At 52.7% G+C, this 12,400-nt stretch overlaps 2 protein-coding genes across 2 annotated transcripts; both read right to left on the bottom strand.

Annotated features, from left to right (window-relative positions):
* Positions 1-128: 128 nt before the first annotated feature.
* On the bottom strand, positions 129-2,161 carry LOC120764527 (uncharacterized). Its single transcript, XM_040088517.2, has 2 exons — positions 1,916-2,161; positions 129-745 (listed from the first exon to the last, which is right to left on the bottom strand). The coding sequence occupies exons 1-2, from the start codon at positions 2,159-2,161 to the stop codon at positions 242-244; spliced, it is 750 nt and encodes a 249-aa protein (XP_039944451.2). The 3' UTR covers positions 129-241.
* A 6,545-nt stretch (positions 2,162-8,706) lies between these two features.
* On the bottom strand, positions 8,707-11,791 carry LOC120764526 (zinc finger protein 239-like). Its single transcript, XM_040088516.2, has one exon. The coding sequence runs from the start codon at positions 11,789-11,791 to the stop codon at positions 10,964-10,966; it is 828 nt and encodes a 275-aa protein (XP_039944450.1). The 3' UTR covers positions 8,707-10,963.
* Positions 11,792-12,400: the final 609 nt, after the last annotated feature.

Here is a 12,400-nt window from a genome sequence, read left to right as displayed (position 1 = left end):
TATAAATGGATCTGTAGATACATGTATAGTTGGATAGATAGATAGATTGGGTTTTATCCATTCAAACCCTACAAAACAAGAAGACCCAAAAAAGAGGGGAAAGCCCCTCCTGTCACACTCTGCTGTTTCCAGCAGAGGTGGGTGATGGACTGTGGGGCTGTGTGGGGCATGTGCCAGGCTCTCTGTCTCTGCCTGCTCCTGCCTCGTGCATGCTTCCTTCCTGCTTCTGCACTTCTTTTGGCTATTCCAATGGTTCCTGGACCATCAGCACAGCCCTCTTAAGCCCCTCAGTCTGGAGGAAGTCCCTGTGGTGCAGGAATAGCAGAGCATCAGCAGTTTGACTGTGCACAGTATGTCCTGGGCTCTCTGTCCCTTCTGCTGAGGCTGCCATGGACTGGGCTGTGTCCAGGAGAACCAGGCCATCGGCTCTGGGGCTGTGTGGGACATAGGCAGGGCTCTCTGCCTCTGCTGCTCTGGCTTTTGCTCCCATCTCTTCATCTCCACTTTGTTTCTGCTCGCAGGGATCTTCTGGCTCCTCCAAGGGTCTCTGGGCCACAAGCACGGCCTCCTTAACCACCTCAGTGTGCATGTGCTCAGCTGCATTCAAGAAGAGCGGCTCATCAGCTGAGGGGCTGAGGCTCTCGTGTGCACCACTCTCTGCCCCTGCTGAAGTGGGTGTCACTGCTGGTGACACATCCCCACTGTGTTCCACATCCTGCTGTTCCACAAGGTGCTGGACGGATCCCTGGATTGATAGGGGAGTAGAAATTAGAAGGCATTGATTAGAAAGAGGCCTGTGAAGGAAAAGACAGGACGTGCACACGAAAACAGCATGAAGGAATGCAAGGAGAGCTGATCAGGAGAAGGATGTTCAGTGGAACAGGATGCAGGTTTGCTAAACTCCCAAGGACACTGAGATAACGAGGCTCCTTGGGCGCCTGGAAGTAGATGAGAGCGGCCTTATGGCTTGGACTGTGCCCAAAGGATCAGCAGACATGCACAAGAGAGCAGGGTGAGAAGTTCAACTCTGAGGAAGAGTGCCCAGCACAGGGGGACGGTCACTGCCCTGCTCCTGCTGCCCCACTCTTGCTGGCCCAGGCCAGGATGCCCTTGGCCTTCTTGGCCACCTGGGCACACGCTGGCTCCTGTTCAGCTGCTCTTGACCCGCACCCCTGGCTCCTTTTGTCCCAGGCAGCTCCCCAGGTACAGAGGTGCACATTGCACTTCAGATACAGCATCCAGCATTTCAAGATGTCCTTGCTGTTCTCAGCAACACAAGACAGCAGTCAAGGACTTGCAGCTTCACTCCACTCGAGGCTCCAATGCAGTTTTCAAAGCTGCAGACTTCACCCAAAATGGACCAACAGAAACCTGCTGCTTCTGGGTTTTGCCTCAGAAGAAGAGTTCAGAACTACACGGTTGGTTTCTTTTGCCACACGGGACAAGAATGAACCCCCCAGAGCTTCATGGACAACACAATCAGCTCCTGGCAGCTTCTGGAAAACCAAAAGACAGCTGGGCCAAAAGACTCTGGAGAAGTGAAGAATTCCTCAGGAAAACTGCAGAACAGTTCCACAAGCCAAACACAGGTTTCCCAAGAGGGAAAACAAAGCAACAAAGCCTTGTGAGCTCCAGAAGGACCCCGTGCGCCCTTGGCCATAGCGCTGCAGAAGCCAAGAGATGGAGCTTCAGTGAGCCCAGCAGCCAGATGCTCCCGCCCAGGCACCAGCTCTTTGGTGCCTCAACACTGCAGATCCAAGCCCATTTTCCAGCTGTCACTGGCTGGGGCAATTGCTAGGTGCTGGCAGGACTCCAGCACTCAGCATCCTCAGCCCCCAGCAGCAAGTGCTGCCTGGCCACAAACTTGCAGCTCTGCCTTGCACTCAAGACAGCAGCCACCAGAAGTGGCACTTACTGGCTTGGAATATTCCAGCTGTGCTGTGACCACAGCTGGAATCAGGCAGTAATTTCCCTCCTTTGGCTCCTCTTTGGCCTCTTCTCCAGGAGCAGAGGGAGCCAGGGCAGAGAGTGCTGTTGCTTCTGTGCTCTGTGGAAAGAGAGAAGCATGAGGGACAGCCCTCGACCTATCATTTAGAACCTTCTTTCCTTTCCCATCTACAACCAGCTCGACTAAGGAGAAATCGGAAGCTCTGATCGCCATGGGATTCTAAGTCACTCCAACTAAATTCAAATGGGCTGATTTGACAGAACTGCCCATGGCTCTGAATTCAGTATTCCTCCCTGGCTACAATCAGCAAGCAATGTTCTCTCTGCCAAACTGAGCTTTTTAGTTCTTTAAAGCTCCCAAATGGAAAAGTAGGAAATAGCCAGCAATGCCTTTGCTACTGCTGCTGCCGACATGGAAATGGATTTTCTTTCAGCCTATCCAACTTGCCCTCCACACTCTACTGCCCCTGGCCAAGCTCACAGCTTGCTCCACAATTGTAAAACACTGGGAACATCAAAGGCTCATTTCCCAGTCACCTCAGGATCATCACCTCTGAATACACGGGTCAGGTGACCTGCAGTGGGTAAGGAAAATGCAGCAAATTCTTTAAGAAAACTGCCTGGGCTGGTGAATCCCTCAGAAGAAGTCAACACAAACAGGGAGTATTTTCCATTTCACCACATCCCTCCAGGAGACACAGTTCTTTTCTACAGCCAGCAAGACAACAGGACAATATTCTTGTCTGTGTCTTCACTTTGGCTTGTTTTGCCAGCAAAAGAACGCAAACTTGATCAAGATTATGCAAACTGTTCTTTAACACAGAGAGCTTCTGTTCTACCAAATACATAAAACAGCTTTTCTAATCCTCTCCTTCAGGTACTTTTTTTTCAAAATCAGTTGCAGGCACTAATTCTCATTAACTTGCTGAAAACAGTTGCCCACAAAAGCTTCCCCCAAATCCCTGTGAGCTGTGGCAGTTCTATTGTGAAACAGCAGAGCAGCAGCTCCTGGGTTCAGGAGCAGACACTCACTGCTTTGGAGTTTGCTCTTCATTGCCAAGGGAATCACTATTTTAGCACTCAGTCAAAGGTCAAGTTAGACAGCGAAATCATTTCATGACAAAATTTAGAAAAAAGAAGCTTTCTCTGAATTCTGGGAAGAACCTTTTAGAAGGCCTTCTGAGATCTCCCAGTCCACCTTTTCAAAGTTGTCCTGCTTGACCCTGCAAACTGAGGGAAGGACAGACTCTGCTGCCACAGACTGTCCCGTGGAGGGAACAGAAGCCCTGCAGGTTCCCTTGCAAACGCTGCCCCTGTGGCTACAGATACCCCCTTTTGAGCTGAAGGTGTTGACAGCAGCTTTACCAAACCATTGGCATCCTAATTGTCTTTCTGTTTCAAAATCCACCCAGTCACTAAGAAAAAACAGGAAGACATACAAAAGCCAAATTAGGTTCAGCCCAGAGAAAACCTCTACTTACGTGCCAGGTGAGTCAGGTAATAGCCGGAATAAGCAATGCCATAGACAGAGCAAACTGCAGCAGCGAGTTGCCCAATCATTGTGGCACTGCTGTGCAAGTTTGCAGAGTGTGCTGGAACACAGGAACAAACAAGGCTCCTGTCAGTGTGCAGCTGCCCGCTGACAAATGCCTCAAGCAGGAGGATGCTCCTGCACTGAGCAAGCCCAAGAGCTGCTCTGACACCACTGAGGCCTTCCGTGCACCAAGGCAACCTTGTGATGTCAGCACAACCACATGGCAACCAAGCCCTGACATCACAAAGCCAATGCTCTGTGTTGGTCTGTGAAGTGATGCAAAGCAACCCAACCTTGCCTACAGCAAACACAAAATAGCCTGGGAAGTTCTCCTGTGTCACAAAGAAGCACAAAGCCCCTGGTGGGCCAAACTCTGTTTTTCAAGGGATCCAAGAGGAACTCCTGGAGTGCCCAGAGCACCTCCAGCCTGGAGCCCAGCTGAGCACTGAGATGGGACCAAAGCAAAGGAAAGCAGAGCAAGAACATGGCCCAAAGCATTGCCCAGAACCAGCAGAGAAAGGACTCTTGGCATAAGAGCTGACAGAATTCCTAACAAACCTCCCCACGTATCTGCACATTTCTTGGACGTGCCCAGGGCTCCTGTGTATGGACACCTGTGCCTTGATTGCCCTGTGGAAGCAGTTGAACTGGGAGGATCTGCCCAGCAGCAGCAGCAGCAGCTGCTCCAAGCTGGGCAGGCGCCTGGCAGTGCTGATTTCCAGAGGCTTCAGTGTGCCAGGTGAAGCCAAGGCAGGAGCGGGTTGAAAGGTGCTGGCGCTGCTGCTGCTCTGTGCCAGAGAGCCCTGGCTGGGCAGGGCACGGCGCCCACTGCACTGCGGGCTCCTTCTGCTGCCACAGCTGGGCACAGCTGCCAACAAATCATGACCACTTGGGCTGAAAACCAAGGGGTTTGTGGAGGCTGCGTTGCTCTGCACACACCTGGGCCACCTGCAGCACAGAGCTTTGGTCCCCAGAAAGGGAAACCAGAGGGAAAGAGCTGGAACAGGTTTCATTTTCCCCTTTCAACAGAAGTGACTAAAATGAAAGTTCCCAAGCAGGGCCCCATCCCCGGTGCCAGCCCAGTGTGACAAAGGAGGCATGACATTATTTCAGTGCTGGGTGCCTGGGGAATCACTTTTCTAACACTTTTCTGCTCTCTCAGAAATTTCACCTACTACTTTTTAACCATGGAAATAAGACCTACTCATGACTTTGCTGAAACTCACAGGTTAAACATTCCCTCAAATTATTTGACCTATTTAAATCACTTCTCAGAAGTTACTGATGGGAGATATGGAGTCTCTTGAGGGTCTCTGGTCATCACTTGGGCAACATCCCATTCCTCACATTTTCCTTTGATGGTCAAGAGCCTCCTACAACCCCTTTCTTCCCCCTGAATGCATTCCAGCTACCCTCTTAGGAGGACTACTCTATTCTCAAGGCTCAGGTAGCCACTTGCACACATCAATCACTGCACTGGGGAAATAGAGGGCTCAACACTGTTAATGGCAACGGAATTCATGATTTGTTAAACACTTTCTCAGCATCTTCCTTCTCCTGGAATTGCTCACAAGCATTTCGTCAATGCACTGGAAAATGGTTTTGCTGACTGAAGCCACATTGTGTCGTTCCTTCAGAAATTAACAAAGAAAACACAAATTGCCTACTGAAACCCTTCTGCTGCCTTTCAGATCAGTTCACTGCTCAAGCCTCACAAGCCACAGGCTCATCCCCGATTCCCTCAGTGAGCTAGGAGGGAATATTTTGCTGCAGCCAAAAGATTACTTGAAAAAAGAATGAAAGTTATTGCTTCTAGATGTTACTATTTCGGGTTTGGATTTGTTCTAGTTAATTTGTTGGGTGTTGCTGTGAGCTGGGAGAGGGGCCAGGTTGAAGACCAGACCAAAAGGGAAGTAGGATAAGAGGGGAGGGGACGGACAAGTAGGCGGTGGGGAGAGAATGTAAGTTCCCTAGCACCCAGCCAAAGGGAAAGGGGACAAAATTCACCCTGGGCTGGGAAAGGCAATAAAAAGCAGCACTCTGTTGGAGAGTGTGTGTGTGAGTGTGTGAGTGTGTGTGTGTGTGTGTATGTGTGTGTGTGTTTGGCTCTTGTGAGAGCGAGATACACACCCAGCTCAGGTGAATCCTTACTAAGAAAGAGTTCTCTTTTGCTTTTTATGATTTTGCCCCCATTTAATTTCATCAAAGAGTTGGCTCCTTTCTAACACTTCTCTCCCAGCAGCTCAGGGCTGTGTTGCACAGTGCTTGCTGTGTGCCAGACAGCGCAACACAGGCTGGCCTGGTGCCCCTGGATATTTCTGCAAAACACTCTGCATTTCACACCTTTGCTGTGGCTCAGTGCAGAAGTCCAGGATTGTCGGTGCTTCCTGCCAGAGCTGTGTGAGGCTCTGGCTCCTGCAGATCTGACCTGACAAGCTGTCCCTGCCTCACGCTGGCCTCGGTTTCCCTGGCAGAAGCGCCTGTGCCTGAAGGACGCTGCGCTGTGCTGGAGCCTGCGGAGCAGCCCGGCTCCCTGCCCTGTGCCCAGAGTGCTGCACACACTGCTCACCTTTCCCAGCAGTTACAGGGCAGCCGGCACAAGAGTAGGAATCCTCAGGCAGGGCTGCAGCCCTGGGCTGTCGTTTGCCTCTCTCTCCTCTGTGCACACTGCAGACGGCCAATGCCCCCAGTCTGTGCTGTGCCCAGCACGGCTGCGCTTCCCCTCGGGAGCAGCCAGCTGCCACCTGGGCTCTGAGAGCCGAGGATTCTCCCGGTGCCACCAAGAGGCACCCAGGGCCGGGCTGCTGCCTCTTGCAGCTCCAAGGGCCTCAGTGCAGCCGGCCTCTGCCCAGGCTCAGGCTGCTCCGGGCTCTGCCAGGGCTCTGCTGGGGCTCCAGCCTGGGCAAGGTGCGGCCGAGTCTCACCTCCAGCTCGCTGACAGCTCTGCACCAGCTCTGCACCTTTGCCAGCAGCCTCCCTGATCCTGCTGCTTCCTCACTTGAGCAAAACTCTCCTCCAGCCAAAGAGATTGCACTTAGGGATACAAATCCAAGTGGCAGGAGCACAAATGCTCTCGAGTCAGAGCTCAAGGCCTGCATCTGCACAGGATATTTGGGCTGCCCCACTCCTCCTTTGGTTCTGCCTGCGGTAGTGGTTTTATATTCGTTAAATTTTGGTTGCTAAATTGAGTGTAGTGGTGTTAAGGTTTATTCTTCTTTTGTGGGAGAAAGATTAGGAGAAGAGAAAAGCAAAGCAGGCTTAAAACAAACAAATAGTTTTATTAACACACACTGAAAAGATGGAAAAAAGAAAGTTGGGAAAAAACTAAAAGAAAACAGATTGAAACTCCAAAACATTCTTCCCTCCTTCTGCAGTGTCAGCTTTCTTACAAAACAACATAGAGAGACACAACCTGTGATTTTCAGTCAGTTTCACCATTTAAACATGATCCTTCATCACTGTGGGAGAGGAGTCTCCTTAGAGTACCATGGAGACACTCGCCACAAGACTTTAACAGTTTAGTGGCTCCCAGTGTCACAAATCTGCAGCTGCCCGGAGTTTTTGCAAATTGTGCGGTTCCACCCATTAGCAGCCTTCCCCTGGCTGCTCATGGGCCTCTCAGTGTATTTGGGGTACTCTTTAAGGATGTTTCTTCTAGTACAAAACGAGGATTCTCCTCTACCTCTAAAATCATCTCTATCTCAGAAGAAATAAAGACCTTTTACCTCAGGAGCCGAGGGCTTCAAATCACTTTCTCTCTAAAATCATCTTTGTCTCAAAGGCTGGGACCTCCTTTTAACCCAGGGGTTGTTGGGGAGGATGAAGCCAGAAAGCCCTATAAATATGATTCTGAGAATGTGAAACCTGTATGTGAGATAGAATTGAAAGTAAGTTTTGATGTTTGAGGTGTCCTAGCTACTGAATGTCTGGGAAAACAGTTATGTGACCAGCTGAAGGTCACCTGCAGCCAGACCCAGAGGTCAAATGGAATGTCCTGTCTCACCCCCAATGCATGGTTCATCCCACACCTGTACCCCTCCCCTGAAGTATCAGGTATCTGTAACCCCATTGGCACAAGCCTGTTACAGCCCACCTGGAGACCCCTTATCAGGGGGCTGCGAGAGTGGGCCTCTCTTCTTCTTCTCTCTCTTGCCTCTTGCATCTTGCTCTTGGAATTTCTTTATCTCTCCCTGCCCCCACCGTCCAAGGCCATGCTACAGCTGCGCCTGGTGGCTCCGAGCAAGGCCTCACGTCCCATACAATAAACCTCTTCTTCTAAAACCCAACTTCAGAGATCTCTCATCTACATCCATCTACACCATCCTGAAGTCCTCAGCAGCAGCAGGGAGGAAGGCATTTCTACAAGCAGCCTCTGGCAGCTTTCCAGCGCGGCTTTCCCCCAGCTGTGCCCCGGGCAGGCCCTCGGTGTTTCCGTGGTGCCCCTGCCCCGCTCAGCTCCCCGTGCCCTGCAAAGGCGCCCAGGCTGCGCTGGGTGCCCCTGGGTGTCACTGAGGCAGGCAGTGCCCAGCCCCGGGGCCCAGGCAGAGCCCTGAGGGACACCCCTCGTCCCCGGCCTCCCGCGGGACACGGAGCCGCTGCCCACAAGGCCCTGGCACGGCCGGCCGGCCAATTCCCCGTGCCCCGAACAGCCCGGGCTGCAGCCCCAGGGCTCTGCAGGCCGGGGCTGGGGCTGTCGGCTGGCACCGTGGCCAAAGCCTCCCAGGGCTCTGGGCACGGCAGGGGCTACAAGGCCACAAGTGCGGGGCTGCTCCGTGCCGCTTCCAGCCTGTCCCTCTCTTGTTGGGTGCCGGCCGTGGCCCTTGGTGACACGGGCGGTGTCAGGGCCCTCGGTGATGCAGGACATGGTGCTGCTGTCATGAGTGACAGTCTTTGAGATTGCTTCAAAATCAGTGGCAGGGGCATGAGCAAAAGTCAGGTTTAAGATTTAGCCACAAAGCACAACAACTTGGTTGGCACGATTCACTCTACTGCCTACAGGACAGCTAAGGCACAACAAGGGAAAACCAGCAACAACCAAAGCAAACAAAATCCAGGCAACCAAACCAGCAATGAACTGAGAACTCTCTAGGGGGGTGTGGGTGGGTGTGTGTTGTGTTTGGGTGCATGGGACAAAAGACAGAGCGGGCCGGGATTAAAAGGAACACGGCCCAAAAGCTTAGCAACATTGAGCATCATTTTAACTTTGTTATAAATAAGGAGTGGTGATTGGCTCATGCAAATGAGGAAGGGTTGTTGAGTGTGGTGGGGACAAGTTGTGTTGGGGTTTACAGTTCTTTTGATGTGTATTCCCCTGAAGCTGCCAGGGGAATTTGGGGAGGGGGCGCATGGGGGGTGCCCAAGCCAGGCCCAGAGTCCAGCACTGCCCCAGCACCATCTTGGGGATTAGAAAGGAGGAGGAGTGGGACCCTTCCCAAAGCAATTTGGGGGTTCTAGCCCCCTCTTCTTCCCTGCTCTTCCACCCCTTCCCCTCTGCCCCCCAATCCACCAGCCCTGTCCATCATGCTTGGTTTTGGAGGTTCCAGACCCCTCCTGCTCAGTCTGAGGTCCCATCCCCCTTGCCCTCAATTCAGGCACCTCCTGACAGCTTGTTCCTGGGAGGAGTCCCTGAGTTTGGGATTTTTGGGGTGCAGTTCTGGAGGGGGACAGCTCTGTTTGGCTTTCCTCTCCCTGTTGTGGCCTCTCAGCTGCCCCCAATACCCTGGGGCTGCTGGGATTTCCCTCCTGGGGACAAGGACCTTCATTCCCTTCCAGGAGCCCAATGCCCAGCTGGGGGTCCAGCTCAGGGGGTCCTTGAGCAGCTGCCCCACAACCTCTGCCAGGGTCTCCCAGCTCTGGGCTCCCCAAAGCCCTCAGCAAGCCCCAAGTCCCTCCCAGGAACCCTCAACTCCCTCAAACCCAGCATCCCCCACAGCCCCTGCAAGTTCCCTCCATGGCACCGGCCATGGCCATGTCCCCACATGTCACTGGCCATGTCCCACCATGTCCTCACCCATGGCTGTCTCCCCACCACAAATCCATCCCTGTCATTGTCCCCCACATCTCCAGCTGTGCCCATTTCCCCTCATGTCCCCATGAATGGCCACATCCCTGTCCATGTGTCCCCATGTCACTCTCCATGTCTATGTCCCACCATGTCTATGTCCCCCATGTCCTTACCCATGTCCCAGTTCAATCTCTTTATTTTTACCACAATGTTGGACATTTAAAGTGATGAAGAGAAATGAACAACAAATCAAGGTCAAACAAAAAGGATTGCTGTGTCTATGCCAGCTGAGGATCCATGTGTTTGGCTGGGAGGGAAGAACCTTTTTTGGAGGGGTTTCCACCGCACTGTCTCTAAAATCTTGGTTCCTGCACTTCATCTTCACTCTTTGGCTGTGCAAGACACACTTGGGAAACAGGAAATCAAAATCGTGGAATCCCGGAGATTGGAAAAGACCTCCAAGACCATCCAGTATTCCTTGATGCCTCCAGATGATAGGATTGAACACAAAAGATTTTCTGGGGTTGAAAGTCAACAAATCCACTCTGCCCAAGGAACTCCCAATGTCGGTCTGTGCCCCGATGGATGTTCCTGCCCCTGTGTTCATCCAGGTGCCCATGGGGAGCCAGGAAGATGTGGAGCATCCCAGCCAGGTGTCTTCCCAACACGGATTACCAGGACCACGGATCAGCAGGGCTCTGCCCAATAGGGATCACTGGGGATCATCCAACACTGATCCTCCCATGGGGGATTGTTGAGGGTTAAGTTTCCTGTAGAATTTTTCCCCCCCATAAGTTGCTAGGAGACTAAATACTGGTAGTTAAAGGGTGCTCACCCGAACAAAGGAAGTTGATCACTTAGTTTTGGGGGAGGGAAAAAAGCTCCGGGGAGCTGGGGGTGGTGGGGCTCACTGCTCTCAGTTTTTCTGGGGAGCACGATTGGGCGACTCAGAGCTGCATGGAGTCCACAGTTAATGGAGGAGTCTGGTCCTGGGAATTCTACCATCTCTTGGAGCGCCCAGGAATTCGGAGTTTCTTCGCTGCCCTGCTGGATTTTGGCTCAGCCCGGGTCCAGCCACTGCGGGTTCTCCAGCACTGCCCATTTTGCCTGCCAGGACACCCCCTGCCTGCCGAGGACAATCCACCGCTTCCAGCTTCCAGTCATCAGCGCCGGAGCTTCCACCGTTTGCCCTCGGGGTTCTTGGTTCTGTTTTACTATTGTTATAATTGCTGTTGTTTTTTGTCTGTCCTGTTATATTTACTAGTAAAGGACTGTTATTCTTTTTCCCCATAGCTCTGACTGAAAAGTTTTTTTTTAATCTTCCAAATTATAATAACATGGAGGGAAGGATTTGAAGTCCTCGTTCCTAGAGAGGCCTGCCTCTCCTTAGCAGACACCTGTCTTTTCAAACCACAGGGGATGGAGCTGGAGCAGCACACAAAGCTCTTCCCGGTCTCGGGGCACTCGCAGGGCTTCCCTTAGCGGTGCCTCCGTTGGTGTTTGGCCAAGTGAGAACCCCTGGAGAAGCTCTTCCCACACACAGGACACTCGTAGGGCCTCTCCCCGGTGTGGATGCGCCGGTGGACAGTGAGGTGTGAGTTGTGCTTGAAGCCCTTCCCACAGTCAGGGCAGCGGAAGGCCCTTTCCTCTGTGTGAATCCGCTGATGTACGAGGAGATTGGAGCTGGTGTGAAACCTCTTCCCACACTCGGGACACTCGTAGGGCCTCTCCCCAGTGTGGATGCGCTGGTGCTTTCTCAGGTCGCAGCTATATCCAAAGCCCTTCCCACATTCCAGGCAGGTGTAGAGCCCTTCCCCAGTGTGGATCACCTGATGCTGGATCAGGCTGTAGCTGTCTCTGAAGCTCTTCCCACATTCCCCACACTCGTAGGCCTTCCCCACAGTGTGGATCACCTGGTGTCTCCTCAGGTGGGAGCTATACCTGTATCTATTCCCACATTCCCCACACTCGTAGGGCTTCTCCCCAGTGTGGACCCTCTTGTGCCGGATCAGATTGGAGCTCCGGCTGAAACCCTTCCCACATTCCCCACACTCATAGGGCCATTGCCCAGTGTGGATCACCTGGTGCTCGATCAGTCTGGATCTCTGGCTGAAACCCTGCCCACATTCCAAGCACTTGTGGGGCTTCTCCCCTCCATGAGGCTTCTCCACCAGCTCTGAGCTCTGGCTGGATCTCCGGCCGCCCTCCTGGCACAGGGCGGGTCTTTGCTTCTCACAGCTCCCTGCGCTGGGTTTGCTGCCCCTCCTCGTGCGGCACCTCCAGGGCTTTTCCTCCTCCTCCTCCATCTGGCCACTCCTTAGGAATGAAAAATCCTGGTTTGGGGAGAAAAACAAGAGGAGAGCACCTTAGGCTGGGGGTTCTTCCTTGCACAAGTTCATCTCAGGAACTCACTGGCAATGTAAGAATTGCCACATTGGTCTGTAAGAACCTCCATAAGAAGATTCACCCAAAAGTCCTCCCAACATCAAGACACAGATCAAAAACTCCCCAAACATCAAGACTCAGCCAAAACCTCCTGTAAAATATTCAGCCCCTTGTAAAAACCCAAAGCATCAACATTTAGCTCAATCAAGCTCCGAAACACCAAGATTCACTCCCATGAAAATCATGGATTCCCCTCCCCAGTCACCTGCTGCATGTGGGGAGGGAAACACTCCTGGGGCTGGGGGGAGGCTGCAGATACAGGGAGGGCTGGAACCTTGTGGTGCCTCCTCTTCCTGCTCCTCACACTCCTGTGTCCCTACTCTTCCTCACACTCCTCTTCCTCCCACTATTCCTCTTTCTCCTGCACAATCCCACCTTCTCCTCCCATGTGCATCAACATTTTGTTCCTCAACCCTGCTTCTCCTTCCCTTCTCCTCCTGCCCCCAGGCCCAGCACCCACTGCCGGCTCC

The sequence above is a fragment of the Hirundo rustica genome, chromosome 31 (assembly GCF_015227805.2).
Source record: "Hirundo rustica isolate bHirRus1 chromosome 31, bHirRus1.pri.v3, whole genome shotgun sequence".
Taxonomy (NCBI): Eukaryota; Metazoa; Chordata; class Aves; order Passeriformes; family Hirundinidae; genus Hirundo; species Hirundo rustica.
This window is presented reverse-complemented; position numbering and strand designations above follow the sequence as displayed.

What these genes read in the sequence shown, in the direction of transcription:
- LOC120764527 (XM_040088517.2), bottom strand. Translation starts at nt 2,161, where the DNA reads ATGGCGATCAGAGCTTCCGATTTCTCCTTAGTCGAGCTGGTTGTAGAT. An exon ending in AGCTGGAATATTCCAAGCCA is followed by an intron (nt 746 to 1,915) that starts GTAAGTGCCACT and finishes CTATCAATCCAG; the next exon opens with GGATCCGTCCAGCACCTTGT.
- LOC120764526 (XM_040088516.2), bottom strand. Translation starts at nt 11,791, where the DNA reads ATGGAGGAGGAGGAGGAAAAGCCCTGGAGGTGCCGCACGAGGAGGGGC.